Consider the following 27,567-nt stretch of genomic DNA (forward strand, 5'->3'; position numbering starts at 1 on the left):
AACACTCTTTAGACTTGCTACAATATATTGCATATTATTATTATTATTATTATTTTATTATATGTATTAAATATTCTGTTACAAAAAGAAAATGTTCATTATTAATTTACTGTTATATTATAAAATTATTAGTAATCAGTTGTTTGAGTTTAAGTAATGACAATTTTATGCGCGTGCTCGCGTCGGCGCGCACACTTAAAGCGAGAATGTTCGAGATGCGCTTCATTCATGGTGAACTATCGTTGAGGAATCCCGCATCTGTCTCTTTTCTTTCTTTTATTATTTCTCTCCTTTTTCAGGTACGGGAATAAATACATCATATACAATGTTTAACATAATACTGATGATTTGTAGGTGTGAGGAAGTTGTTTTTGTATTCTGTAAAGATAGTTGAGTGCCGAAACGGATATGGCTAATGACTTATAACGTTATCGCGATTAGCGCGTTAGGATGTGAGAAAAGTTAAACTATGTGAGAAATATAGCCATGTCATGTAATTAAAGTGTATATATGTTAAATATTTTATGTTTTAAACTGGTATATGATAAATTGAGCTCCCTCTTACATAAGTTAATTTGAGGTGACGGTTGCAACGGTTTATTTTCAAATCTTCAGCCTACAGAGACGATAGGAAGAGTATTATTAATATGAGTAAATACATTTAAATATCTGTCTTTATTCAAATGTCTATTTATTTGATTGTATTGTTACAAAACTGAGTGAAAGATTATTTAATTGAATTATTCATAACTCTAAGAAGACATGTTTATGCATTATCTTTATTGTAAAGAATTACAGCTGGAGAAAAATATAGTTGTAAAGATGCAGTTTAATTTTTGTTAGGTTTCTGGAAAATAAGTTGTGTAAAAAGAAAATACATTCAAGGTGAACTATCGTTGAAGAAGCCTGCATCTGTCTCTTTTCCTTCTTTTATTATTTCTACACCATTGTTTTGTCTCAAGATGCGCACAAGTAATGTTTCTATTAGGGCATTTTTATAAAAGCTTTTTAATTATCCTAATTTAATGAAGGCCTAGTCCTGGCTTAATCTTAAATTAGTGACTGAGGTGGCCTAATATTATCCCAGTGAAGTATTGGAGGGTCTTCAAGAGCGTGTTCCAGTTAATACTATTACATTTTCAATAAAGTTGATGAACAGTGTCCTTTTAAAGTTGGCATAAATCAAAATTGACCCCATTTATCTACTTTTGCTGGTCTTATTGTGAGCGATTCATCCATTCACATTTTTTTATACCTTTTTTTTTTTTTTTTAACCTTTATTTAATCAAAATATTGAATCAAAACATAGTCAAGTCAAGTGACCTTTATTTATTTAGCGCTTTTTACAGTGCAGAAAAATAAAAAACCTTTCATCATTCACTCATGCCATCCCCGATGTATATGACTTTTTTTCTTTGGATAAACACAAACGAAGATTTTTAGGGAAATAAATAATCCATCTTTGTGAGTCCATATAATGCAGTTGAATGGTTGAAAAGCTCAGTTTAAGCTTGAAAAACCACACACAGCGATTGTGATGGTAAACCATACAACACCAGAGGATGAATCAGTGTCTTCTGAAGCCAAACAATTGCTGTCGCTTTAATACAAAGCCCACTTTTCAAAATTCAGTCAACAGCTGATGTGTAAAATCAAGTCCTGCCCTAAAGAGAGAGAGCTGCTTCTCTCAGCTAGCACATTTTAGTTCATATTCATGGTGTCTCAAAATAGCACAGTTGAGTACACTTAGATGTTCCTAAGATTATCTTATTAAAGAAGAACGTTTAGTATATTAAGTACAAAATTAGTGCGTGAAAATAGAGCACTTTAAGTACATTATAGAAATGTACTTTTTTCACCTGGTTGGCTCTGACTCGGCGCATTTGAGCATGTATCGTAAGTATCAAATTACATTCATAATCGGCCTTACAATCGTTAAGTGTGTCCCCGTCTTCAAACACTAGTTGTCGCTGAGACTGGAAGAGTTTGTGTAACCCACATTAAAATATAGTATAAATAAATAAATAAATAAATAGATAACTGCAATAATTCATAATATTCCATAGTTAATGAATTTTTATTTTTAATCCATTTATTTATTAAGAGTTCAGAAAGAAAAAAAAATGCTTCCCCTTAAGAGGTTCTCTCTTTTTAATGGTGGAAACAAGCTTTTATATAAACCCCCTTCTGGAACCTTTATTCTTAAGAGGCTCTATACAGGTGCTGGTCATATAATTAGAATATCGTGAAAAAGTTCATTTTTTTATTGTAAATTATTTTAAAAAATGAAACTTTCATATATTCTAGATTCCCTACATGTAAAGTAAAACATTTCAAAAGTTTTTTTTTGTAAATTTGTTGATTAGAGCGTACAGCTAATGAAAGTCCAAAATCCAGTATCTCAAAATATTAGAATATTTACATTTGAGTTTCATTAAATGACCATCCCTACAGTATAAAATCCGGGTATCTTTTGTTTTTTGAAACCACACTAATGGGGAAGACTGCTGACTTGGCAATGGTCCAGGAGACAATCATTGACACCCTCCACAAAGAGAGTAAGTCACAGAAGGTCATTACTGAATGGGGTGGCTGTTTACAGAGTGAAATATCAAAGCATATTAAATGCAAAGTTGACTGGAAGGAAGAAATTGGGTAGGCAAAGGTGCACAAGCAACAGGGATGACCGCAAGCTTGACAATACTGTCAAGTAAAGCCGATTCAAACACTTGGGAGAGCTTCACAATGAGTAGAATGAAGCCGGAGTCAGCACATCAAGAGTCACCACACTCAGACATCTTCAGGAAAAGGACTACCAAGCCACTTCTGAACCAGAGACAATGTCAGAAGCATCTTACCTGGGCTAAGGAGAAAAAGAACTGGACAGTGAACAGTGGTCGAAAATCCTCTTTTCAGATAAAAGTAAATTTTGCATTTCATGTTGAAATAATGGTCCCAGAGTCTGAAGGAAGACTGGAGAGGCACAGAATCCAAGCTGCTTGAAGTCTAGTGTGAAGTTTCTGAAGTCAATAATGATTTGGGGGGGCCGTGACGTCTGCTGGTGTTGGTCCATTGTGTTTTATCAAGTGCAAAGTCAATGCAGCCATCTTCCAGGAGATTTTGGAGCACTTTATGCTTCCATCTGCTGACAAGCTTTATGGAGATGCTGATTTCCTTTTCCAGCAGGACTTTAGCACCTGCCCACAGTGCAAAAACCACTTCCAAGTGGTTTGCTGACCATGATATTACTGTGCTTTATTGGCCAGCCAATATGCCTGACCTGAATCTATGGGATATTTTCAAGAGAAAGATGAGAAACAGTCGATCCAACAATATACAGATGATCTGAAGGCTCAATAGTGCCTCAGCAGTGCCACAGGCTGATCACTTCCATGCCACACTTCACTGATGCAGTAATTTGTGCTAGGAGCAAGTCATTTGCTGTAATATGTCCTGCTGATCAAGTATTGAGTGCACAAAAGAGCATACTTTAAAGAACTTTAACTTTTCTGTTTTGCGAATCCATTTTTTGATTGATTTTAGGAAATATTCTAATATTTTGAAATACTGGATTTTGGACTTTCATGAGCTGTACGCTCTAATCATCAAAATTTAAAAAAAAAACTTTTGAAATGTTTTACTTTACATGTAGGGAATCTAGAATATATGAAAGTTTCATTTTTAAAAATAATTTATAATAAAAAAATGAACTTTTTGATGATATTCTAATTATATGACCAGCACCTGTATATGAAAGGCCTGACAGGATCCTTTAAGGTTTTTTACAGCACCTTTTCTTCTAAGAGTGTTTTCTGCATGTTTTCTGTTAACCAGCACTGAAGGTCACACCGGGATCATGTCTGTCTTTGAAGAGTCTCTCAAACACCATCAGTCTTCCTCTCTCTGTCTGAAGACACTGTGGTGTTTTCAGTCTTTCAGCTCAGATTAGCAGCAGGTGTGTAAGCATCGTCCTCTCACTGTTTCTCAGACTTGGACACTCAGCGGCACTGCGTGACACGCTGGATCTTGCAGTAGCAGTCGAGGCTGGTGAAGCGGTGTGGCCGGCAGAAGGCACACGACTGGAACGACTCCTGCTCCTTCTTGACGTGTCGAGGGATGAAGAAGAAGTTGCACTGGCCGTAGCAGAAGCGGTTGATGACCGTCCGGCTCCTGCAGTCCTCCTGACTGACCGTCTACCGCAGTGGCTGCATCTTGCACCAGTCGCTCTTCAGGTACTTGTGCCCCATCACCACCAACACTTCCTGGCTGGAGGCCAGCACTTCCTGTTTGTGAACGCACCGATCCGGAATACATTTTGGTGAGTCTTGCCTCATTTTGTTGAATTCTTTTGATTGTATATGCTGTTCATTAAAATATTGTGACACATAAGCCATGGCTTTAAACAGCTCTTTTTTAAGAGCCACCAGTTAATAATAATAATTAGTGCAGTTTACAGCACAACATCTCTGTGTCATCTCTGTTTCTGCTAGATGTGCCGTAAAGAGTGCTGCTTTCAGCCCCCTAGTTGCGGGTGCATCTCTGTGATGACGTTGCAATTAATTGTGAAATGACCCGTCTATTCTCACAATTAATTCTTTAAAAAGTTAGAGCATGAAAAATTGTACATATCCACAGCAGCGACACTTGAATCTGCTGCGGTACAACAAGAGAATGGGGACAAAATACTATATCTGCAGAACCATTAATAGCCACATGAGGGGAGCCTTTGAACACCAATGAATACAACCAAATATCTTATGGAATTCACACATAGAAACTCTTTGAATTAAATGTTTTTTTTTTTTGTTTTGTTTTTTAACACTGTTACACATATAAAGGCTAGTTCCACCCAGTCCTCGCGTCATCAAATCAAGGTTAAACCACTGGAGTCACATGGATTACTTTTAGGATGTCTTTACTACCTTTCTGGGGCTTGAAATTGGTAGTTGTGTAGCTGTCAATGGATGGACAGAAAGATCTCAGATTTCATTAAAAAGATCTGCATTTGTGTTCTGAAGATGAACAAAAGTCTTACAAGTTTGTAATGACTCGAGGGTGAGTAACTGCCAACAATGGAAAGTCCTTTCAGTTTTCGGCCAAAATAAGAGCTTGATGGTTTATTTTCTAAGGGAACATGGTGGCGTTTGCTCACAAAACCTTTGCATTCCCTCGCAAAACTTTTGTATTGTTTGTGAGTGAAAGCTAAATTTCTCGGGGAATGCAAAACATTTGCCAGAGTACGCAAAAGCATCGCCAAATAATTTTTCTTCCTATCTTCACTTTTTTTCCTTCACGTCCCTTTAGGGGCTTCGTAATTTTCCAATATCGTTTAGCTCCAGGAAAGATAGTTTATGATTTAATTTCTATTACTATGTCTATTTCCCTACACCAATGAATTCTTGAAATGTTTTGGTTCTGTACATTTAATGCAGTAATGAAAGCTATAGTCACCCCTGAGTTTTTTCAGCCCATTGATGATGAGAAAGACATTGTTCACGGGGTTAATGTGGGCATCTTGACCGTGAGTGAGGACACATTAGACATGATAGTGTCTTCCCAGAGGATGTCATGGACGTGGCTGTGATACTGGATGAGATTGTGGATCTCCAAGATATTCCAAATGCACTGTTTGGACTCCTTTATGCTTTGAACATTGATTATCCCAAAGAGCTATGATACGCCTTTGAGCTGAGGTTGGTGGGGAGAGCTGCACTGCGAAGATTCAAGGACTAAAAAAGCAGTTAGGAAACACTGGAATCTATAACCTCTTTTTTTGTGGTGTTTATTTTCATTGAGCTCGAGAGCTTACACATTGAGTTAAAATGTCAAAGCTAATTCAGAGATGTTTAACAATCTTCACTATTTCTTTTTGAAAGGAAAGGTCTGAACATAGAACATTTCTATAATGTATGTTGTGGGGTAATTCATTTTATTTAACACCATACTAATATTTGTTTAAAATTTTACACTTTGAAATCTTTAGACATTTGTGCCTCATGTTTTTATTTTGAATTGAAAATGGGTTTTCGGAAAGAAAAGGGAAAACGAGAAAGAGCAGGGGATCGTAACAGCTAAAATGGGACACACACGCACACACACACACACACACACACTGATCTCACTGTCTATATGAGGATTCATTACACACATTTATTCTGACATGTTATTTCACTGACAGAAGTTCAGCTGTAGTATTAATGTAATGAAGAGAAAATAAGAGACTCTATAACATCTCACTGTTACTGATTCATCATGAGCTCAAAGCATTATGGGTAGAATCTCTCTACAGTCTATTCTGATTCATCAACAGTTTCACTGATGATCCATAAAAAAAATAAAACCCAGGATAGAGCGGTTGAGTGAATGTGGTCTGGACTGTGTGGATGAGGCTCATTGTGTTTCTGTAGACGCTGTAGAAGGACAGAGTTCCTGCACTGTGATCCACATACACTCCTATTCTCCTGTTGATGGACTCAAAATCATAATAATCACACACTCCTATTCTACTGATGATGGACTCTACAGAGAGATTAGTCAGTATGTTATTGTGTGTGAATATGAATCTGGAGTCAGAGCAGAACAAACTCCAGGACTGATCATTATATCCAAACCAACACTCATTACCCCGTCCCTTCCTGCTGATGCTCTTATATGACACTGATATAAACACAGCACCTCTCCACTCAATCTCCCAGTAACAGCGTCCACACACACTCTCTCTGCACAACACCTGCTCCCACTGATCAAATCTGTCTGGATGATCAGGATACTGCTGAAGCTCTGAGCCAATGAATGTAATCATTCTGTTCCTTTTAGACAGATGGAGGTTTTCATTCAATGTGTTCAGATCCAGATTGAGCTGATGGGAATCTGATGGAGATAAAAACACATCAGAATCAGGAATTATCAATCTGTCTGATATCCTGTACAAAGCATTATCATTATCCATCATCTATGTCCTTTACCCAACCCAAGAAAATGGTTCATTAATATCATAGTGATATTTCACAATATTACTGTTTTTACTGTATTTTGGATCAAAATGCAGAAGAGACTTATTTCAAAAACATTAAACTTACCAACCCCAAACTTTTTATCTGTCATGAGATATATATTTTTTATTTATAATATTTAATTTAGTGTGTTTACTATTATTATTCACCTATATATCATTTCAAATGGATGTCACTGAATGCAAGTCACTGAATCACATAAAAGATTTGACTGGATAGTTTAAATTTTCCCAAGGATCAAAAAAGCCAAGTGAATAAAATTTATATTTATGAATGCTAAATAAATAAATAAATGCTTTAAAAAAATTTGGCACTGAAACCTTAATTACGTAGATTATCACAAACTGCAGCCAATCAGCAAACAGGAAGCATTCATAAAAAAAATTTCCAATAGAAAACAAGAAAAAACATATTGTGTCTGAATTCTAAACGCAGAAGTTGTTTTCACAGGAAGTTCAGCAGCTGCGCTACAGAAAGCTGACAGAAACACTGAAGTAAACAGTCGTGGTGATGGAAATGAAACAGTCTGTTCTGGGGTCTGTTCTTTATATGTGGATTACTCAATTAGCTGGATTTCATTGTTGACTTTTAGAAAGTATAATGCATTAAAACACATGACAAACAACCAATTTCAGAATCTGCAAATATTATAATGTATTTTAACTTTGGTTATAATTATTTATGAAAAGATATCTATTATATATGTTATAAATACCTTTATGATGCACACAGTTTTTCTGCTTGTTTTCTTAGTGACTTACATTGTAGGAAGTCGTTCCTGGTTCTGGGAACAATGTTGGTGAAAGTGACTGTGGAAATCAACAGACATGAAGAGTGTGATTATCATGTCAAGAGAAAATGATCCCTGCATCCGTTCCTAAGACATTTCTAATATGATCTTCTACATGATATGAGATGATGGAGGATCATTTCTGAGAGCAGATGAATCTCCAGGACTTTACCTCTGTCAGAGATCTTCTTCAGCTCCTCTTTGCAGAAATCCTCCAGTTTGTCTCTCAGCTGACGGACAGATTCTCTCACAACATCAAAAGAGGAGAGAGAACTGAAGGGATCATCATTTACGTCTGTAGATTCAGGAGGAGCTGAGAGAGACTGGAAACTCTACAGAAAACAGGAATCAAAGCTCATCACCTCCACACTTCAGCCAATAACCTGCACTACTGTCAGATTTGAGGAGCTCTTGTTGATCTTTAGTAACTCTCCTCAATCCAGCACTTTCACAGCATCAGATTCATTCTTCTCATGTTCATTATATCATGTTAGAGCTGTAAGTTCTAGTGTTTGACACTTACAATATATGAGAACTTTCTAGGAAAACACTTGAAACACAATGGAGTCACATGACAGGGTTTAGTAGATTTGATCAGGAAAAGCAGTTCAAAGACAACGAGTAGAGAATTTTATTTATAACTTTTGAGCAGTTAGTGGCTCTGAAATTCATAAGGACTCTTAGGACACGATCCCAAGGTCAGGTTTTGTGGTTTAAATATGCTGAAGCATCACTAATATACAGCCTCACTTCCTGTTTGAGGACTTCACTGTCAAATTCATTAATGTGTTACTGAAAATTATTATGAAAGGTTTCAGCAGGTTTAAAGATTATCTGACTTTGGTAAACATTACTCAGAATTTGTAGTAAACAATAAAATAAAAAGATGAAGGGAAATCTAGCTGTGTGAAACTGGCACCATCATGTTCTTGGATTTCACATTGTTGCAAAAAATAAATGAATAAATTAACATTAGTGAAGTTTTGAACTGTTGCTTTCTGGAAGCTCAGTATATCCTTCAGAAAAATGTTTCAGAAATTTTCCAGAGCTGAACTGCATTTGTAAGTGCGTCTCTTTCAAAAGAAGATGATCAGATGAGAGTCTGACTGATGATTATATAATAACCAAACACACAGATCAACACTTCAGTCAACGGCTCATTCTGCTCTCATGAAATGTTTCTCTGTGAGTCTCTTGCTCAAGTCCACTATGATCCTGTTCTTCTAGATCTCTGTTACCTGCAGGAAATGGATGTGATCCTGTGTGTGTGAAAGCTGCTCCAGCTCAGCGTCTCTTCTCCTCAGATCATTGATCTCCTGCTCCAGTCGCTCCAGTCGTCCTTCAGCTCGACTCACTGCAGTCTTTTCCTGATCTCTGATCCGCTGTGTGGCCTCAGAGCGGCTTCTCTCAATGGAGCGGATGAGCTCAGTGAAGATCCTCTTACTGTCCTCCACTGCTGTCTTTGCAGAGCGCTGTTAGGACACACATCACAATCACACAGTGGCTTCAGTGAGTCCTGACTGAGACTTCTCAAACTTCTCTTCTTCTCCAGACTCACCTTATGAGACACCACAGCCTCTCTCAGCTGCTGAAGATCTTTCTCTCTCTGCTGGATCCTCTGCTGGAACGACCTCTGCATCTCTTTCAGCTGATGCTAAAGGACAAACCAATAACAGGAGAAACATCACATAAATCATCAAGTAAACAGATATGAATCCAGTATCAGTGAAGTGCTGAGATTGAGGATTAAAGATCTTGGATGATACGGTTATAGGTTCAATCATAAGTTCCAGCATTATTTCATCAATGTCTAGTTTTATAGGGATAGTTCACCCAGAAATTTAAATTCTTTCATTGTTTACTCATCCTCATGTCTTTACAAACTTGTATGATTTTCTCTTGCAGAACACAAAACAAGATATTCTGAATAATGTCTGTTTCTAGAGCCCAAATCAAATATGGTGACACGTCAATAACATCAAACCTCACTGGCTCATGCATGTTCACATGACTAAACATGCAAATATATTTGACTTTTCCTATCACTTAAGAAGATTTATGTTTTATCTCAATTTGCATATTATGGTCCTAAATAATATTAAAAATTAGAATTACTGTGTCCCAAATCGTAGTATGATTATTTCAAAGATACCCGGATGATCTACTATTACTGTTTAGAGTCAGAAGTGAAGATCGATGCACACTCTAACGGATAATATTGCCCACAACCCACTGTGCGATGGATGTGGATTTGATTATAACTAAAAAACATTAATAAAAAGTGTTAAAAAGCTACAAACATGATGGATGGACGAGTCTGACAATAAAGTAGAAAGGTTTAGATAAATAAGTTTGAGTGAATAATAATCAGTATATAACCTGACGAAAAGATCTTTATTCAATGTTATCCACATTATTTTTCATCTGCAACAGCACTGTGAACTTTTGTAATGATACGTTTGTCATTAACTTTTAAATGCATCATTACACAAACACATGAGGAGCGTCTACTCATGAAAGACCCAATACTGGCAGATCAACCTGCTACTACATTTCTCCCTGAAATGGTAGGAAATTAAATTAAATTGAATGTGACAAGATGATTGACAGGACGGTTTAAACTGTGACAGGATGTGTGTAACTAAGTGATAGAGATGTCCGTTAAAGGCGTACATAGTGCCCTCCACAAATATTGGCACCCTTAGTAAATATGAGCAAAGGTGGCTGTGAAAATAAATCTGCATTGTTTATCCTTTTGATCTTTCATTAAAAAAATTCACAATATTCTAACCTTTCATCGAAGTAAAACAATTGAAAATGGGAGAAAAAGCTCATGAAATAAATGTTTTTCTCCAAAACACATTGGCCACAATTATTGGCACCCAATTACTGCAACATCCTTTTCTCAAGATAACAGCTCTGAGTCTTCTCCTTTAATGCCTGATGAGTTTGGAGAACATCAGAGATCATTCCTTCATACAGAATCTCTCCAGATCCTTCAGATTCCCAGCTCCATGTTGGTACTTCTTCTCTTCAGTTCACTCCACTCATTTTCTTCAGGGTTCAGTTCAGGGGACTGGGACGGCCACGGCAGAAGCTTCATTTTGTGCTCAGTGACACATTTTTGTGTTGATTTTGGTGTTTGTTTTGGATCATTGTCCTGATGGAAGATCCAACCACGGCCCATTATTGGATTTCTAGCAGAAGCGGTCAGGTTTTGATTTTTATCTGTTGGTATTTGATGGAATCCATGATACCATGTATCTGAACAAGATGTCCAGGACCTCCAGCAGAAAAATAGGCCCACAACATTAAAGATCCGGCAGTATATTTAACCGTGGGCATGGGGTACTTTTTATCCCAGTGTGCACCAAACCCATCTGGTGGGTTTGCTGCCAAAAAGCTCTTTTTTTAGTTTCATCTGACCATAGAAGCCGGTCCCATTTGAAGTTCCAGTCGTGTCTGACAACTGAATATGCTGGAAATCTTTTGCTGCACATCAGAACTATATTCTTTGGTTGTTCTCATTGTGATGAATGATTAAGGGAATTTGGCCTTTGTGTTTCCTCGTGTTTAGATACTCCTGTGGAACAGGACGTCATGGCTGGACAATTTCATGTTCATGATCATCCTCATGTGCTAAAAAATGTAAATATGAATGGGAATATACTTCAGAGATATTTTACTCATAAGAATTTCTAGGGGTGCCAATAATTGTGGCCAACATGTATTGGAGAAAAACATTTATTTCATAATGTGAGTTTCACCCCATTTTCAATTGTTTTACTTCGATGAAAGGTTAGATTTTTGTGAATTTTTTTTAATGAAAGATCAAAAGGATAAACAATGCAGATTTATTTTTACAGTCATCTTTTCTCATATTTACTAAGGGTGCCAATAATTGTGGAGGGCACTGTATGATATAGTATGTCCCAAAGCTTGCCTATTCTTCTGCTACACATTCAGAAGTCTGTATTGTTTTTTGTTTTTTCTTCACAAAAACAGTACATACTTTTAGGGCACAGTGTAAGTAGGTGAACTGGGACACAGCATTAGATTACCCCCCTTGGAGTTATATGGATTTCATTTAATGTGCTTTTTGAAGATGGAAGCTTTTTGACCCTAATGACTTTCAATAAATGGAGAAATGAGACATTCCTTAACCTTTTGAGCGGTACGGTCCCACATATGGGATTTAGAATGTTCAGTGACGTCACATAACTGCCGGATTCAAACTGTGCTTTCGCGTTTTGGCTGGCACAGAACCAGAAACGGACACACTCAGCGCTTGTCATTTATCACAACTATGCAGTGTTTTCAACCACATAATGCTCATTTTAGGTTTCAGACATTTAAATACACAAACACTATTAAAATAATACATTTAAACAATAAACGCCATAGAAACAATAATGCGAAACGTTTTAAAATAATGCATAATAATGAGCATAATGGGACCTCTTTAAGTTCATACCTGTTTCTCTGTCCTCTGTGCTGCAGCTGATACAGTGTCGTGGTTTTTATGTTCATCTATTATACATAGCACACATATACACTTCTGGTCAGTGCGGCAGAAAACCTCAAGGATCTTGTCGTGTTTCGGGCAGATCATCTCCTGCAGTCGTCCAGTGGCTTCAGTCAGATTGTGTCTCTTTCCTTTAAACCAACTCTCATGTTCTTCAAGGTGAATCTGACAGTAAGAGTTCAGACACACCAGACAGGACTTGACGGCTTTGTGTTTTCTTCCAGTACAGACGTCACACTGCACATCTCCAGCTCCAGCGTAACAGTCAGCAGGAAGTTTAGTCTTCTTCAGTTTCTCCACCATTTCAGCCAGAATGGTGTTTTTAGCTAAAGCAGGTCTTGGACTGAAGGTCTGTCTGCACTGAGGACAGCTGTAGACTCTCATCTGATCCTCCTGATCCCAGAAGCCTGTAATACAGATGTTGCAGAAACTGTGGCCACAGGAAGTGGCCACAGGATCCTTCAGGAGATCCAGACACACTGAACACATGAACTCATCCTGAGAAATTCTGGCTTCTGCCATTTTATTGTATGAATACAGAGACAGAAACACACAACAGCTCAACTACACTTAAGTTTCTCTTTCTCTGAACTCATGTGATTCCTGTTTCCTGGCTCTGTGTTTGAGTGACGTGTGCAAAACAGGCGTGTCTGTAAAGCAGCTTCCTCATTCCTGGTCAAGGAGAGTCCCATTCCTGCTAAGTTTCTAGTTTAGTTCCTACACACACTGTGTTTAATCAGTCTCAGAAACACTGTAAGTTAGAGAGAAGCAAGACAGAATTGCCGTTTCTTGAAGTCACAATGAAATCAGATTTGCCAAATCTTTTTTTTATTATTGAATATTGCAGTATTTATTATAAATGATTTATTCATGCACATCATTTTGTTAAATTCATGTGCGCTTGTAATCTTGAATCAAAATAACTTCCCCTCCCTCTTGCAGCAACATCTCCTCTCTGATGATGTGTTTACTGGCGTGAGGGCGGGGCAACCTGTCACTCACATGAGATCCACCAATAGCAAACCACAACCATCCAATCAATTCCCCATGGACAAAATCAAGCCCCGCCCTACATTTGTTCTTGTTCCAGAAGCCGTTTCACTCAGTTATATGTCACAATTGGGAAAATATTACTATCATAGCTTATACATGCTGACATTAATATCTCGTGAATGTTTTCACTTTGAGTATCATTAAATATTTAGTCTTTTAAATGATTATAATAATAGGGATTATTTTTGCTGTGAGTTATGTTTTCATACATTTAATCAAAGTTTGGAGTCTCGGATTATCAGAAAATTTACAGTAAAATCAATATACTTGACATACATTTTTAAGTGATGAACAAGGAAAGAAATATAATTCTTTCTGGTTGTTTTTGACAACTTGCCATAAAGTAGAGCCTTCCTTGTGGTGGTGTTATTAAAAAATAAACTGTTGCAAATGTCTAAATGACACACAAGTTGATTAAGATTTTTTGGAGTTTGCCTGTTCCCAGCAGCTAGTTTTTTTTTTTTTTTTTTTTTTTTTTTTTTTTTAAGTACACTGTCAAGCCAGAAGGACCATGTGCTGTAATGGATGGACTTAGAGAGGTTGTACAGGTGATTTTGTGAGATCAACCACTATCACTGAGAGTGTTGTGTACACACAACACTCTAGACTTTGAATCTGGTGGCAAAGAATATTTTTATAAGAGGAACGTATTGAGGAACTGATGTCTCTACCTGTGCCCTGAGTTGCAAAACCTCTGGGAGTGAGCACAAGAACCATACGCCGGAGAATGTCAGTGTGGCAAGCAGGACGGTGGCGCGATTGATAATGAGTGTCACCTGAGTGCAACACCGGTCTCGTATCTATGAACTGCTCCATTGTGAACGTACAGAGCTTTCTGAACCACTGCCAGCAGGAAAATAAACAGGAAGTGTTTGTCAGATCTCACAATGGGTTTTGCAAGAGAACACAAAAGCTTTGAAAAATATTTTTTTCTCCCATCCCAAATTTGAACATTTTTCAATAAAATTATATTCGAATACAGTAGATTGACACCTTCACCCTTTATTCATATATTATAAAAATATGTCAAAGATAATTATATTCTTAGTTGTGTTTGTAGTAGAGATCGACCGATATGGGTTTTTCTATAACCGATGCCGATGTTTAGAGGTCAGGGTCAGCCGATGGCCGATATGTGCTGCCGATTTTTAGGGCCGATATCTTGAAGTTTTCCCCTTCATTTGCATGCTAAAATGTCACACTAATAATGTAATGATGGGCTGACAGCGTGAGGATCCATTTGCAGTTTCTTTATTGTGACAACAAAGCACAAGGCAGACAAGGGCAAGACAGTAGCGGAAACAGGGACAGGCTTGGGTTGAGACAGGCGGCAAAGAGACAGGGTCTTACAACAGGCAGAGTTCAGGGCAGGCGGCAGGCAAACGTAATCCAGGAAACAGGCAGGGTTCAAGGCAGGCGGCAGAGGTTCACAGAAGATAAACAGTCCAATCAATAACAAGGTAACAGTCCACAAGAAAACGCTCAGTAGTGATCACCAGGGCAAATCAAGACTTCGCGGTGAGTGTGTGTGTGTGGCTTAAATAGTGTGGGTGTGATGAGGTGCAGGTGTGTGCGTAATCAGTCCCAGGAATGAGGGACTATGGGAAACGTAGTCCAGAGGGAAGTAACTCAAAACTCAGGTGATGGCTCCCTCAGGTGGCCGGGAGGGGGAGCCGCGGGAGCCGCGGGAGCCGTATTCGTGACAAATAATAAGTGGATGCACAACATTTCTAAACTTAACATCATTTATTGAACACTGACTTGATTTACATAAAAGTTTTAGAGCATTTATCAAGCTGAATTTTTCAAGTTTGTTGGAACATAAATGTAAACTTAAATATACATTTAAATAAAATGAATACAACTTTATAAATAAAAATCAATTAAAAACTTTGTCATGTTGTCATGTCAGCCTTGTATGCAAGGACAGTGCTAAACTCTTAGTGATTTCTGACATTCTTGACGGTTAACATTAGACAGGTTTAATGAGGATAATATCTGTGCGACATATATATATATATATATATATATATATATATATATATAGTCATTGGTCGGAACACATCACTTTATTAGGCTGATGTCCATTTTTATTCGCGTTACACAGTTGATGGAAACACACGCAGATGCGCATATTCTTGAGCTGAATTTTCATTAATGCAAAGTTGGATGGAAACCCGGCTATTATCTGCATCAAACCATGCTTCCGAACAAATGTCATACACTTCTGCGCATATTATAATATTAATTTAATAATAAAAGTAGCTTACCTAATAGTAATAATAATAGACTAGAAGAATGTAACAGGCTTACATTAATTGGAAATGCCAAATCCTCTTAATATTGCCAATATTTGTCGGAGTAACGTAGCCCTCAATCACGCTGCAGTGTTTGTCAGAGCTGCCCCAAGCACAGAGTGAAATTCTCCGACTCCGATACAGGAAAAATAAAACAGAACTTATAACATTGGGGCTAATATGTTAGCAAGCAAGCTGCTGGTAGTTTTGGACTACAGTCCTTAAAGTTAACTACAAGTAAGCGAACCTTCAACCAGCTGTAGCATTATGCCAGTTCCCGACGGTTCTATGCTATCCGTTGTTTCTTTCACTAAGTGAAGCAACACTTCATAGTTTACTAGTAATATATAGTAAATATATGGCCATAGGACTTTGAAATATCAGAATTTAAGCCTTAGGCTACCTTTATCTCCCAGGACTGTTGTTGAATCTTCCAAAAGTTTCAATTCACATGCGGCAGCAGCACATTCCACCGCACCAATAACACAGGGCTGCCCGCGGACGTGCCTGGCTTTAAATTGGCGCTACTAAACACGGATATCGGCCAATGCCGATATATTAAAAAAAGACAAATATCGGCCCGATATATCGGTCGACCTCTAGTTTGTAGTTAATTATTTTATTCGCGATAATGTATTGGAACATGCCAAATTGTGCTGATATAATTTTTGGCCAGGCTCTCATACAAATAAATTAAAAACACATGCAAATAGAGAACCACTGAAATATTAATAACTGATACTGCTTTTCCACTGGGGCCAGTGCTGGAGCCAAAACCCAATTGGGAAACGGGCTTCGGTCTTCCACTGCAGGTGCCCACCTTCCCCGAACTTAATTTCCCATCATCCCTCCTTCTGCTCACGCTCAGCAATCACCCGCACCTGATCATCATCACCTCATCACACAAGCAGCATTTAAGCACACACTTCAGTCTGGCACTTTGTCTGGTCTTGTTTTGAGTAAGGACTCACTTACCTGCTCTACTTACCTGCAGTTATTGTCGCTCCTTCGTCTCCTGATCCTCTGTGTCTCCAGCATCTTCATTCCCCGGTCTCCTTCCATGCTCCACCATTATCACCGAAGTGTGTGCTCGGCTGCTCACGTCCACAACCTCCTCAACTCACCTACAAGAACTGTCAGTATTACCATTCATTATTGCATTGCTGCTTCGACTGATATACTCACCTGCCTGTTTGCTTTAACTGCCACGTCTAATAAACACTCTTATTCACTTCTACATTGTTGTGAGTCTGTGTTCTGTAACACCCAGATCCTGCTTCCAAGCCGGCCCATAGCCTTGCTAGTCTCGAACAAGGGAAACTATGACGTCAGTAGGCGGAGCTTCCACTACAGACCGCAGTGTGAAAGGCGCCGTTTTTAAAAGCTGTTGGAGTTCAGGTAAATTAATTAAAAACAATTTAATATGTAGTTCAGCAGTGGTCTGCAGAAGAGACCAACGCTCTCCTCGCCATCTGGTCAATGAGGGAAATCTAAAAGAAACTAGAAAGTAGTGTGAGGGAAAAAAAAAAAAAAAAAAACGTATATGAGGAGATGGTGGGAGAAACCGTGGGTTTAACCAATCCACCAACCAGGTGGTCAACAAGTTAAAAAAATACAGGGATCAAAAAGAGAGAGGGGGAAAGCGGCAGGGGACGGAGCAAAATGGTACATTTTGATGTCATTGACTCCATTCTGGCACATCGGCCAGCAAGTCAGTCAACCGGCACATTGAATTTATTGAACCCAACAAATTCAATTGTTGAACAAAAATTGCGTTCCGGGAGGTAAAATTTTTGGTGGGGTTCCCCTGTAAAATGTGCATTCCAGAGGCTAAATATCATGTTATTTGGGGTTGTTTCAACCCGTAGCAACAGTGTTAAAGTAGCCCAATTCTGCGGGAAAACCACAGACTTGGCAACACTGATTACGCTGTGTATGGAAAACTTTGCAAAGCAATTATTGACAAGTCATTTGTACGCACAGGAGAACTTCTCACGAAAAATCTCCATCAATTCACAACACGTGCATATACACATGAATTTGTTCTTAACCTTGTTTGATGTTGATGAATTCGGAGCATTCAAAACGTGCGACCTTGTGCGCTTGGTTGTTAATTTACATAATAAACACCCAAACCAGCTCAATATAAGGGCTTTCCACAACACAGCACTTGTCTCGAACAAAACAAGAGCAAATAGAGAAACAGGAGAAAATACAACACGGTAATTTTAATGAATGAATATAATTTTTTATTTAAGCATTGTATTTTTAAGTAATGTGCCTCACAACAACAACAAAACTTCTGGCAGACCATCAACACACATTAGATGGGAATGAAGAAGCTAAGGTCCAGCCGTTAAGGACGTGGCAGCTGGCCTACCAGAAATAAATGATTCTTTGAATGAATTGCTAGCATTGCTTAGCAGTCAAATAAATGCATCTGTATGTCAAGTCAAGTCACCTTCATTTATATAGTGCTTTTTACAATACAGATTGTTTCAAAGCAGCTTCACAGTGATAGTAGGAAAATTAAAGGACAGCAGCTTTACAGCAGCTCTAGGAAAAAGTTATTATCGAGCAAAAGTAGGTTTTTGATTGAATCACTTCTGTTGTAAAATTAATTATTAACTTGAATGACACCTTTTTAAGCTAAAAACAGAAGACTTTTAATGCGTTCTTGCCGTTAATTTTACGCATTTAGTCTATAGGTCTGAGCGTTTGAATGTGTATGTGCTCAGACGCTTAGTCTTTTTTACAGAGTGACATTGCCAAATAACTTGTCTGGCCCACATAACACAGAAAAATTAGTCGTTTCCATGTACCCATGCAAACTAGAATCATTTTGATAACATTTTATCTATACATAGGGAAAGGAAAGGGAAGGAGGCCTTCGTAGGGAATAGTTTAGTTAATCACGTTGACGGTTTTAACTATGTTTTTACTACCTTTCTGGACCCTGAATGACAATAATTATGTAAAAAAACCTTTGATTTCATCAAAAATAATTTGTGTTCTGAAGATGAACGAAGGTCTTATGGGTGTGGAACGACATGAGGGTGAATAATTAATTAATTTAATTCTTGGGTGAACTAACCTTTTAAGAGATCGACAGGTGAGTGCATCATTCACATGATCTAATCTAGACATTTATTTTCTTTTAACACTGATCAACGCATATACATAAGATCTTATCATTTAAATATGGTTGACATGGTAGAACCAATGATGTTTAGATCTCATAATATTTGCACTTAAGTTTAGGTAGGTCCAACAGAAATAGGCCTACTATAGAAATTGTACAAAGTAATCAAATGTAAAATAACTCTGGATAGTTTCACTGTTAATACATTAAACAGGTCAATTCTTACAATTAAAGTTTAAAAGTTATTTAGTGACAGACAGCAGCATGTATGTCTTGAAGAGTGCTTTTTATTAAAAAAAACAGCCGTTAAACATCGAAAACGATCAGAGGGAGTGTTTTCTCTGCTTTAAACATCAATCAGACAGCTAACTTCTCCAATCTCGACCATCGTGATATCAACATCTCGAGGCCACTCAGGTGGTGTTTAAAGGGTTAGTTCACCCAAAAATGAAAATTCTGTCATTTATTACTCACCCTTGTGCCGTTTTACACCCACAAGACCTTATCTTCGGAACACAAATTAAGATATTTTTGTTGAAATCCGATGGCTCCATGAGGCCTACATAGGGAGCAATGACATTTCCTCTCTCAAGATCCATAAAATCCACGAATTATTTAGTGATGGCCGATTTCAAAACACCACTTCAGGAAGCTTTGGAGTGTTATGAATCAGCGTGTCGAATCATGATTCGGATCGCGTGTCAAACCGCCAAACTGCTGAAATCACGTGACTTTGGCGCTCCGAACTGCGGATTCGACACGCTGATTCATAACACTCCAAAGCTTCCTGAAGCAGTGTTTAGAAATCGGCCATCACTAAATAATTCGTTATTTTGTTTTTTTTGGTGCACCAAAAATATTCTCATCGCTTTATAATATTAATATTGAACCACTGTACTCACATGAACTGATTTAAATATGTTTTTAGTACCTTTATGGATCTTGAGAGAGGAAATGTCATTGCTCCCTATATAGGCCTCACGGAGCCATCGGATTTCAACTAAAATATCTTAATTTGCGTTCCGAAGATTAACGAAGGTCTTACGGGTCTGGAACGGCACGAGCATGAGTAATAAATGACAGAATTTTCATTTTTGGGTGAACTAACCCTTTAAAGGATTAGTTCACTTTCAAATGAGAACTAGCCCAAGCTTTACTCAACATTATACAAATTTGTGTCCTGATATGTCACAAAAACGCATGTGTGCGCGCGCGCGCACACACACACACACACACACACACACACACACACACACACACACACACACACAAAGATGCCCTGATGCTATATGCACACAATCATATATCTTACATTTTCTCTACATTCTCATTGCATTGCTCTTTGTTACAGTATGTGTTATTTTCAAAATCTTCAATGCTATAGTTCACATATTGTGTGTGAACTCTAGCTCATAAGAACTGCATGGTTAAAATATGACATTTTTTGTTGCTTAAGCCCTGATGTCCATTGTAGTGGACATGAAAAAAAAATCTAATAAAAATGAGTTTGCACAAATCTGCAAAGAAAAATTTGAAAAATAAAAAACCCTTTCATCATTCACTCATGCCATCCCCGATGTATGTGACTTTTTTTCTTTGGATAAACACAAACGAAGACTTTTAGGGAAATAAATAATCCATCTCTGTGAGTCCATATAATGCAGTTGAATGGTTGAAAAGCTCGGTTTAAGCTTGAAAAACCACACAGCGATTGTGATGGTAAACCATACAACACCAGAGGATGAATCAGTGCCTTCTGAATCAAAAAAATTGCTGTGTCGTACATATTTCATGGTGTCTCAAAATAGCACAGTTGAGTACACTTAGATGTTCCTAAGATTATTTTAAGTAGTACTAAAGAAGAACGTTTAGTATATTAAGTACAAAATTAGTGCGCGAAAATAGAGCACTTTAAGTACATTATAGAAATGTACTTTTTTTCACCTGGTTGGCTCTGACTCGGCGCATTTGAGCATGATCTGTCGTAAGTATCAAATTACATTCATAATCGGCCTTACAATCGTTAAGTGTGTCCCCGTCTTCAAACACTAGCTGTAGCTGAGACTGGAAGAGTTTTTGTAACCCACATTAAAATATGGTCTAAATAAATAAACAGATGACTGCAATAATTCATAATATTCCATAGTTAATAAGTAAATGGATTAAAAATAAACATTTAATTAAGAGTTCAGAAAGAAAAAAAAATGCTTCCCCTTAAGAGGTTCTCTCTTTTTAATGGTGCAAACAAGCTTTTATATAACCCCCCTTCTGGAACCTTTATTCTTAAGAGGCTCTATATATGAAAGGCCTGACAGGATCCTTTAAGGTTTTTTATAGCACCTTTTCTTCTAAGAGTGTTTTCTGCGTGTTTTCTGTTAACCAGCACTGAAGGTCACACCGGGATCATGTCTGTCTTTGAAGAGTCTCTCAAACACCATCAGTCTTCCTCTCTCCGTCTGAAGACTCCTGCTCCTTCTTGACGTGTCGAGGGATGAAGAAGAAGTTGCACTGGCCGTAGCAGAAGCGGTTGATGACCGTCCGGCTCCTGCAGTCCTCCTGACTGACCGTCTACCGCAGTGGCTGCATCTTGCACCAGTCGCTCTTCAGGTACTTGTGCCCCATCACCACCAACACTTCCTGGCTGGAGGCCAGCACTTCCTGTTTGTGAACGCACCGGTCCGGAATACATTTTGGTGAGTCTTGCCTCATTTTGTTGAATTCTTTTGATTGTATATGCTGTTCATTAAAATATTGTGACACATAAGCCATGGCTTTAAACGGCTCTTTTTTTAAGAGCCACCAGTTAATAATAATAATTAGTGCAGTTTACAGCACAACATCTCCGTGTCATTTCTGTTTCTGCTAGATGTGCCGTAAAGAGTGCTGCTTTCAGCTCCCTAGTTGTGGGTGCATCTCTGTGATGACGTTGCAATTAATTGTGAAATGACCCATTAATTCTCACAATTAATTCTTTAAAAAGTTAGAGCATGAAAAATTGTACATATCCACAGCAGCGACACTTCTGCTGTGGTACAGCAAGAGAATGGGGACAAAATACTATATCTGCAGAACCATTAATAGCCACAGGAGGGGAGCCTTTGAACACCAATGAATACAACCAAATATCTTATGGAATTCACACATAGAAACGTCTCGGTTACAAAGGTAACCCTCGTTCCCTGAAGGAGGGAACGGAGACGTACGTCGGACAGACCGACGAATAGGAATAGGAATCTCGCTAGAGAGGCCAATATACTTCGAGTGTAACTACAACGAGCCAATGCACATTGGCATGCAATCATATGCATCAGCTGCTCGCCTCGCAGCGCGGGTATATAATGAGCAGCAGGTGCGTTGCATCTTCAGGTTTTCGCTGAGGAGCCGAACCGGATAGGCGGCAGCATCAGCGGGGTACAGCGACTGTGGCGACGGGACGTACGTCTCCGTTCCCTCCTTCAGGGAACGAGGGTTACCTTTGTAACCGAGACGTTCCCATTCAGTCGGTCACGTTCGACGTACGTCGGACAGACCGACGAATAGGAATCCCTACCAAAGCGCCACAGGAGCTGCCCCCTTCCAGCGCTCTGTTGTAAGCCACCTGAACCCCCTTGCCTACGGACGGTGGGACAGTTCTAACACAGAGAGTGTCGATCACTGCTGTTCCCCAAAACCCATTCAGTGAGACTATTGGATAACGCTGGGAAAGCGTACCCTTCCGCTGGGAAGGGAACGCTGCGGAAGCCACATCCTTCCCCGAAGGAGTTATGTGGAGAAGTACATATGGACTAACCCGTAGGCTGTACTACATATGGAAGAACTGGGGTGACTCCAACTCGATGAGAGGTGGGTTCTCCCAGAGGGAAAGACACAGGCTTCGTTTAGGAGCAACCGTGGAACTAGACATATGGGATCCCAGTAGGGTCACACATATAGTACCCAGCCTAAACCCGGTTCTCAAGGATACAACGGAGTATAGGCCTAGCGTCAGACGCTCTGCCACGTCGGCTGCCGAAGGGAGATCGGAGGACTCAACAGGGTCTGCCTTGTAGGGACTCTCTGGAGAAAAAAGCGCATGTAAGCGCAGCAAGCTGACACTAAGCCGGGGCCTCTCCGTGCCTCTGACCTGAGGTGAGAACACGGGAGGAGACCGGCTCGACACGAAGGCTATAGAATCTAGCGAACGTGTTAGGTGTCGCCCAGCCCGCAGCTCTACAGATGTCTGTTAGCGAGGCGCCACGAGCCAGCGCCCAGGAAGATGCAACGCCTCTCGTGGAGTGCGCATGCAACCTGAGCGGGCAGGGCACGCCCTGAGCTTGGTAAGCCAGGGCGACGGCATCCACTATCCAGTGGGCCATCCTCTGCTTGGAGACAGCCTTTCCCTTCTGCTGGCTCACTACCTGGTCCCTGAAGGGAGTGGTAGGAACCTTGGGCACATAGCCAGGCCGGGGTCTCAGTACCACGTGGCCGTCACCCGGCCCGAACTCCAGGCACGATTCGTCGACCGAAAAAGACTGCAGGTCCCCTACCCTCTTGATGGAGGCCAATGCAACCAGCAGCAAAGTCTTCATAGACAAAATCTTTAAGTCTGCTGATTGCAAGGGCTCAAAGGGAGCAATCTGAAGTGCTCTCAGCACCAGAGCAAGGTCCCAAGAGGGTATGGAGGGAGGACGAGGAGGATTCATCCACCTCGTCCCCCTAAGGAACCTGACGACCAGGTCGTGCTGACCAACAGATTTGCCATCTATGTGGTCATGATAAGCGGAGATAGCAGCAGTATGGACTTTGAGGGTGGAGGGGGACAGCCTACGCTCCAACCCCTGCTGCAAGAAGGAAAGCACGACACCGATCGAGCATCTTCGGGGGTCCTCTCGACGAGAAGAACACCACTCGACGAACAGGTTCCACTTCAAGGCGTAAGCCCGTCTCGTAGACGGAGCACGTGCCGAAGTGATGGTGTTAAGTACCTCGGGGGGTAAGTCACCTAGAACCTCCGCGTCCCGTCCAGGGACCAGACATGGAGTTTCCAAAGGTCTGGACGCGGGTGCCAGAGAGTGCCCCGTCTCTGAGAAAGAAGGTCCTTCCTCAGAGGAATGGGCCAGGGAGGGGCTGTCGCGAGGAGTGAAAGTTCTGGGAACCAGGTCCGGTTGGGCCAATAGGGCGCAACTAGCAGGACCTGCTCCTCGTCCTCCCTGACTTTGCACAGGGTCTGTGCAAGTAGGCTCACTGGGGGAAACGCATATTTGCGAAGGCCCCGGGGCCAGCTGTGCGCCAGTGCGTCTGTTCCGAGTGTTCCCCCGGACAGGGAGTAAAACAACCGGCAATGGGAGGTTTCTGGTGAGGCAAACAGGTCTACCTGAGCCTCTCCGAACTCTCTCCAAATCAGCTGGACCACCTGGGGGTGGAGTCGCCATTCTCCTGGCCGCGCAGCTCGTGATAGCTCGTCGGCCACACGGTTGAGCACACCGGGAAATTGAATGGGACGAAGTGACCTCAGATGCTTCTGACTCCAGAGGAGGAGATGGCGGGCGAGTTGCGACATGTGGCAGAGGCATCTGTGAATACCACAGCATGCCGGGACACCTGCTCTAGGGGTACTCCAGCCCGAAGAAACAAGGGGTCCGACCACGGGCTGAAGGCTTGGCGGCACTCCTGAGTGATTGCCACCCGGAATGTACCGCGTTGCCACGCCCATCTCGGGACCCGGCCGTGGAGCCAGTGTTGAAGCGGTCTCATATGAAGCAGACCGAGCGGGTTTACTGCCGCTGCGGCTGCCATATGCCCCAGGAGCCTCTGAAAAAATTTCAGTGGAACCGCTGTCCTGCCGTTGAACGTATTCAGGCAGTTCAACACCGACTGAGCACGTTCCTCTGTGAGGCGTGCTATCTGATCGACCGAATCCAACTCCATACCGAGAAAAGAGATCCTCTGCACCGGGGCGAGTTTGCTCTTTTCCCAGTTGACCTGAAGACCCAACTGGCTGAGGTGTCTGAGCACCAAATCCCTGTGTTCGCACAACTGATCCCGGGACTGTGCCAGAATGAGCCAGTCGTCGAGATGAGGATGCGAACACCCTGTTCTCTCATGGGAACAAGGGCTCCCTCCACGACCTTCGTGAAGATGCGGGGAGACAGGGCCAGCCCGAAGGGTAGGACTCTGTACTGATATGCTCGACCTTCGAACGCAAAACGCAGGAATGGCCTGTGTCGCGGAAGAATCGAAACATGAAAGTACGCGTCCTTCGGGTCGATCGCTGCAAACCAATCCTGGGGACGGATGCACTCGAAAATGCGTTTCTGCGTGAGCATTTTGAACGGTAGCTTGTGAAGGCTCCGATTCAAAACTCGCAGATCCAGGATCGGTCGTAACCCACCGCTTTTCTTGGGTACAATAAAGTAGGGACTGTAGAACCCTGACCTCATATCGGCTGGAGGGCCCGGCTCTATCGCGTCCTTCGCCAGCAGGACAGCGATCTCCGCACGCAAGACATGGGCATCTACATCTTTCACTGTAGTGAAGAGGACGCCCCTGAACTTGGGGGGACGCCGGGCGAACTGAATCGCATAGCCGAGCCTGACGGTCCGAATGAGCCAGCGAGACGGACTGGGGAGCGCTAACCAGGCACTCAGAGACCGAACAAGCGGGACCAAAGGGAGCCCGGGGGCTCCCTTTGTTTTGCGTCACAGTATGGTGTGCAACACTTACCTGGTTCCACGGATGGACAGAGGGAGCAGTCAAGGCTTTGGTTGCCCGCCGCTCGCTGCTGTCCGCTGGCGACAGAAGAGGGGGATGAGAGTGGTGAGGTTCTTGCTCTCCGAGCCCTCTTCGGACCCGGAGATGAAGGAAACTGCTCTTTTATTGAGAATTTGGGTACCGCTGGCTGTTGGGCCAGCGGCGGAACACAAACAGAAGGAAACAAAGGATTCTCCACCCGGCCCTCCTCCGGGGGAAGGAGTGGTGCGGTCACCATCTCCTGAAGAGCAGTTCCCTCCATCTCCGGGTCGCCCGTCCTAGGGCCTCTTGGACTTGGCCTTGCCGCCCTTCTTTTTGGGGGCGGGCTGGACGGGCTGGGCACCCTGACCACGACTGGCTCCACGGCGCCGCTTGGATGACGGCTGCTGCTGGGGCGCGGGAGCGGCGACGAGCAGCCTGAGGAGCCGCGGGCGGTGGAGGTGCAGCAGCTGACCGCCTCGGCAGGATATGACTGATCGCCTCAGACTGCTTCTGTACAGCCGAGAACTGCTGGGCAAAGTTCTCGACCGCGTCGCCGAAGAGGCCGGTCTGGGACACGGGGGAATTAAGAAACCTGACTTTGTCGGTATCCCTCATGTCCGCAAGACACAGCCAGAGATGGCGCTCCTGGACCACTAACGTGGACATCGCACGACCCACAGACCGTGCCGTGACCTTCGTCGCACGAAGCGCGAGGTCCGTCGCGGCACGAAGCTCCTGAAGAACTTGTGGGTCATGACCACCCTCGTGCAGGTCCTTCAGTGCCTTGGCCTGATGGACCTGCAGCAACGCCATAGCATGCAAGGCAGAGGCGGCTTCCCCACAGGCCTGATAAGCCTTGCCGGTAAGATCCGACGAGTACTTACAGGCCCGGGAAGGGAGAGACGGCTCCCCCCGCCAGGTGGAGTTAGGGCACAGTTGCATAGCAACGGCCCGTTCCACAGGGGGTATGCGCGTATAACCCTTAGCCGCCCCGCCATCAAGGGTGGTGAGGGAGGAGGACCCACCGACACGGTTTCGGGCAGTAAAAGGTGCCGTCCATGTGCCAGTGAGCTCTTCATGCACCTCCGGGAAGAAAGGAACTGTTGTGGGGGGCTGAGAACCAGCCCTGGCCACCCCGAGAAACCAATCATCCAGCCTCGAGGGTTCGGGACACGGTGGAGGATTCCACACAAGCCCAACCCTGTCGGCGGCCCGGGCAAGCATAGCCATCATTTCTGGGTCCGAATCGGGCACAGTTGTCACTCCCGAAGGAGGCAGCTGCGCCGAATCATCATCCCCCGAAGTATCAGGCTCACCCTCCGATGCAGCGATCGACATCCTATCATCTTGGGGAGCTCCGAAGGATACGGATGGTACACACCTCTGGGGTCGTCCACCGCGCTCCCCCGGCAGCTCTACTGGCTGCGGAGTGCAGGAGGGATGAGGGTTCCTAGGGGGTTGGTTCCGCCCCTTTGCAGGAACTGGAGTCTAGATCGCAACTCCGAGATGGTCATCTTCCCGCAATGGGTGCATGACTCATCCACAAACGGCGCCTCAGCGTGGCTTAAGCCCAGGCACGCGATACAGCGTTGGTGACCATCCCGCGGTGATAGATAACGACCGCATCCAGAAACACACAAGTAGAACGACATCTTTAAAAAGACGCGAATCTACTTGTGTAAGCTCTTTTAGGGACTCACTCTTCAAGTGCCGAAGCACGCAGGGGAATAGCCGCTGCAACACAGACAGGGAAGAGTGCAGCCTGTCGTGTGCACTCCCTCCTTACAGCCGTCTCAACCAGCTGTAAAAGCAGCTCTTTAGCGCTCCAAGCGCACCGTTTTACCAGCCGTGAGAACGGCTCTGATATTGCTCGTCGGCAAAAAAAAAAGAAACACAAAGGAAGGAGACCAGCCCCGCTGCAGTGCTGTCCGCCTGCACCACCGAAGAGAAGTCCAACAAAGGCTCGTTCCTGTCACACACTCCGTAAACAACCATATGGTTCGGCTCCGAAGCGAAAAGCTGAAGATGCAACGCAC

General features: G+C 42.0%; 2 protein-coding genes and 1 long non-coding RNA gene across 5 annotated transcripts in view; 1 reads left to right on the forward strand and 2 right to left on the reverse strand.

The window, feature by feature from the left end:
- LOC127510587 (tripartite motif-containing protein 16-like) overlaps positions 1-27,567 on the forward strand; it is a 295,864-nt gene that overhangs the window by 44,898 nt on the left and 223,399 nt on the right. The gene's annotated exons all lie outside the window — the stretch shown is intronic.
- Positions 1,310-21,033, reverse strand: LOC127510724 (uncharacterized). Its single transcript, XR_007929725.1, has 2 exons — positions 20,765-21,033; positions 1,310-1,859 (listed from the first exon to the last, which is right to left on the reverse strand). It is a non-coding gene; the product is annotated as an uncharacterized LOC127510724 (long non-coding RNA).
- LOC127510611 (E3 ubiquitin/ISG15 ligase TRIM25-like) lies at positions 2,126-12,936 on the reverse strand. 3 transcript variants are annotated; one of them, XM_051890404.1, is made up of 7 exons: positions 12,278-12,936; positions 9,362-9,457; positions 9,042-9,275; positions 7,976-8,135; positions 7,775-7,822; positions 3,745-4,283; positions 2,126-2,212 (listed from the first exon to the last, which is right to left on the reverse strand). In XM_051890404.1, coding segments are annotated over exons 1-6 (1,113 nt in total). In that variant the 5' UTR covers positions 12,851-12,936; the 3' UTR covers positions 2,126-2,212; positions 3,745-4,281. The 3 variants fall into 3 exon arrangements, with proteins under 3 accessions (XP_051746364.1, XP_051746362.1, XP_051746363.1); XM_051890402.1 differs by lacking the exons at positions 2,126-2,212; positions 3,745-4,283 and adding an exon at positions 5,758-6,870 and having other exon boundaries at positions 12,278-12,932; XM_051890403.1 differs by lacking the exons at positions 2,126-2,212; positions 3,745-4,283 and adding an exon at positions 6,675-6,870 and having other exon boundaries at positions 7,729-7,822.

Source organism: Ctenopharyngodon idella, chromosome 4, assembly GCF_019924925.1.
Source record: "Ctenopharyngodon idella isolate HZGC_01 chromosome 4, HZGC01, whole genome shotgun sequence".
In the NCBI taxonomy this organism is placed as follows: Eukaryota; Metazoa; Chordata; class Actinopteri; order Cypriniformes; family Xenocyprididae; genus Ctenopharyngodon; species Ctenopharyngodon idella.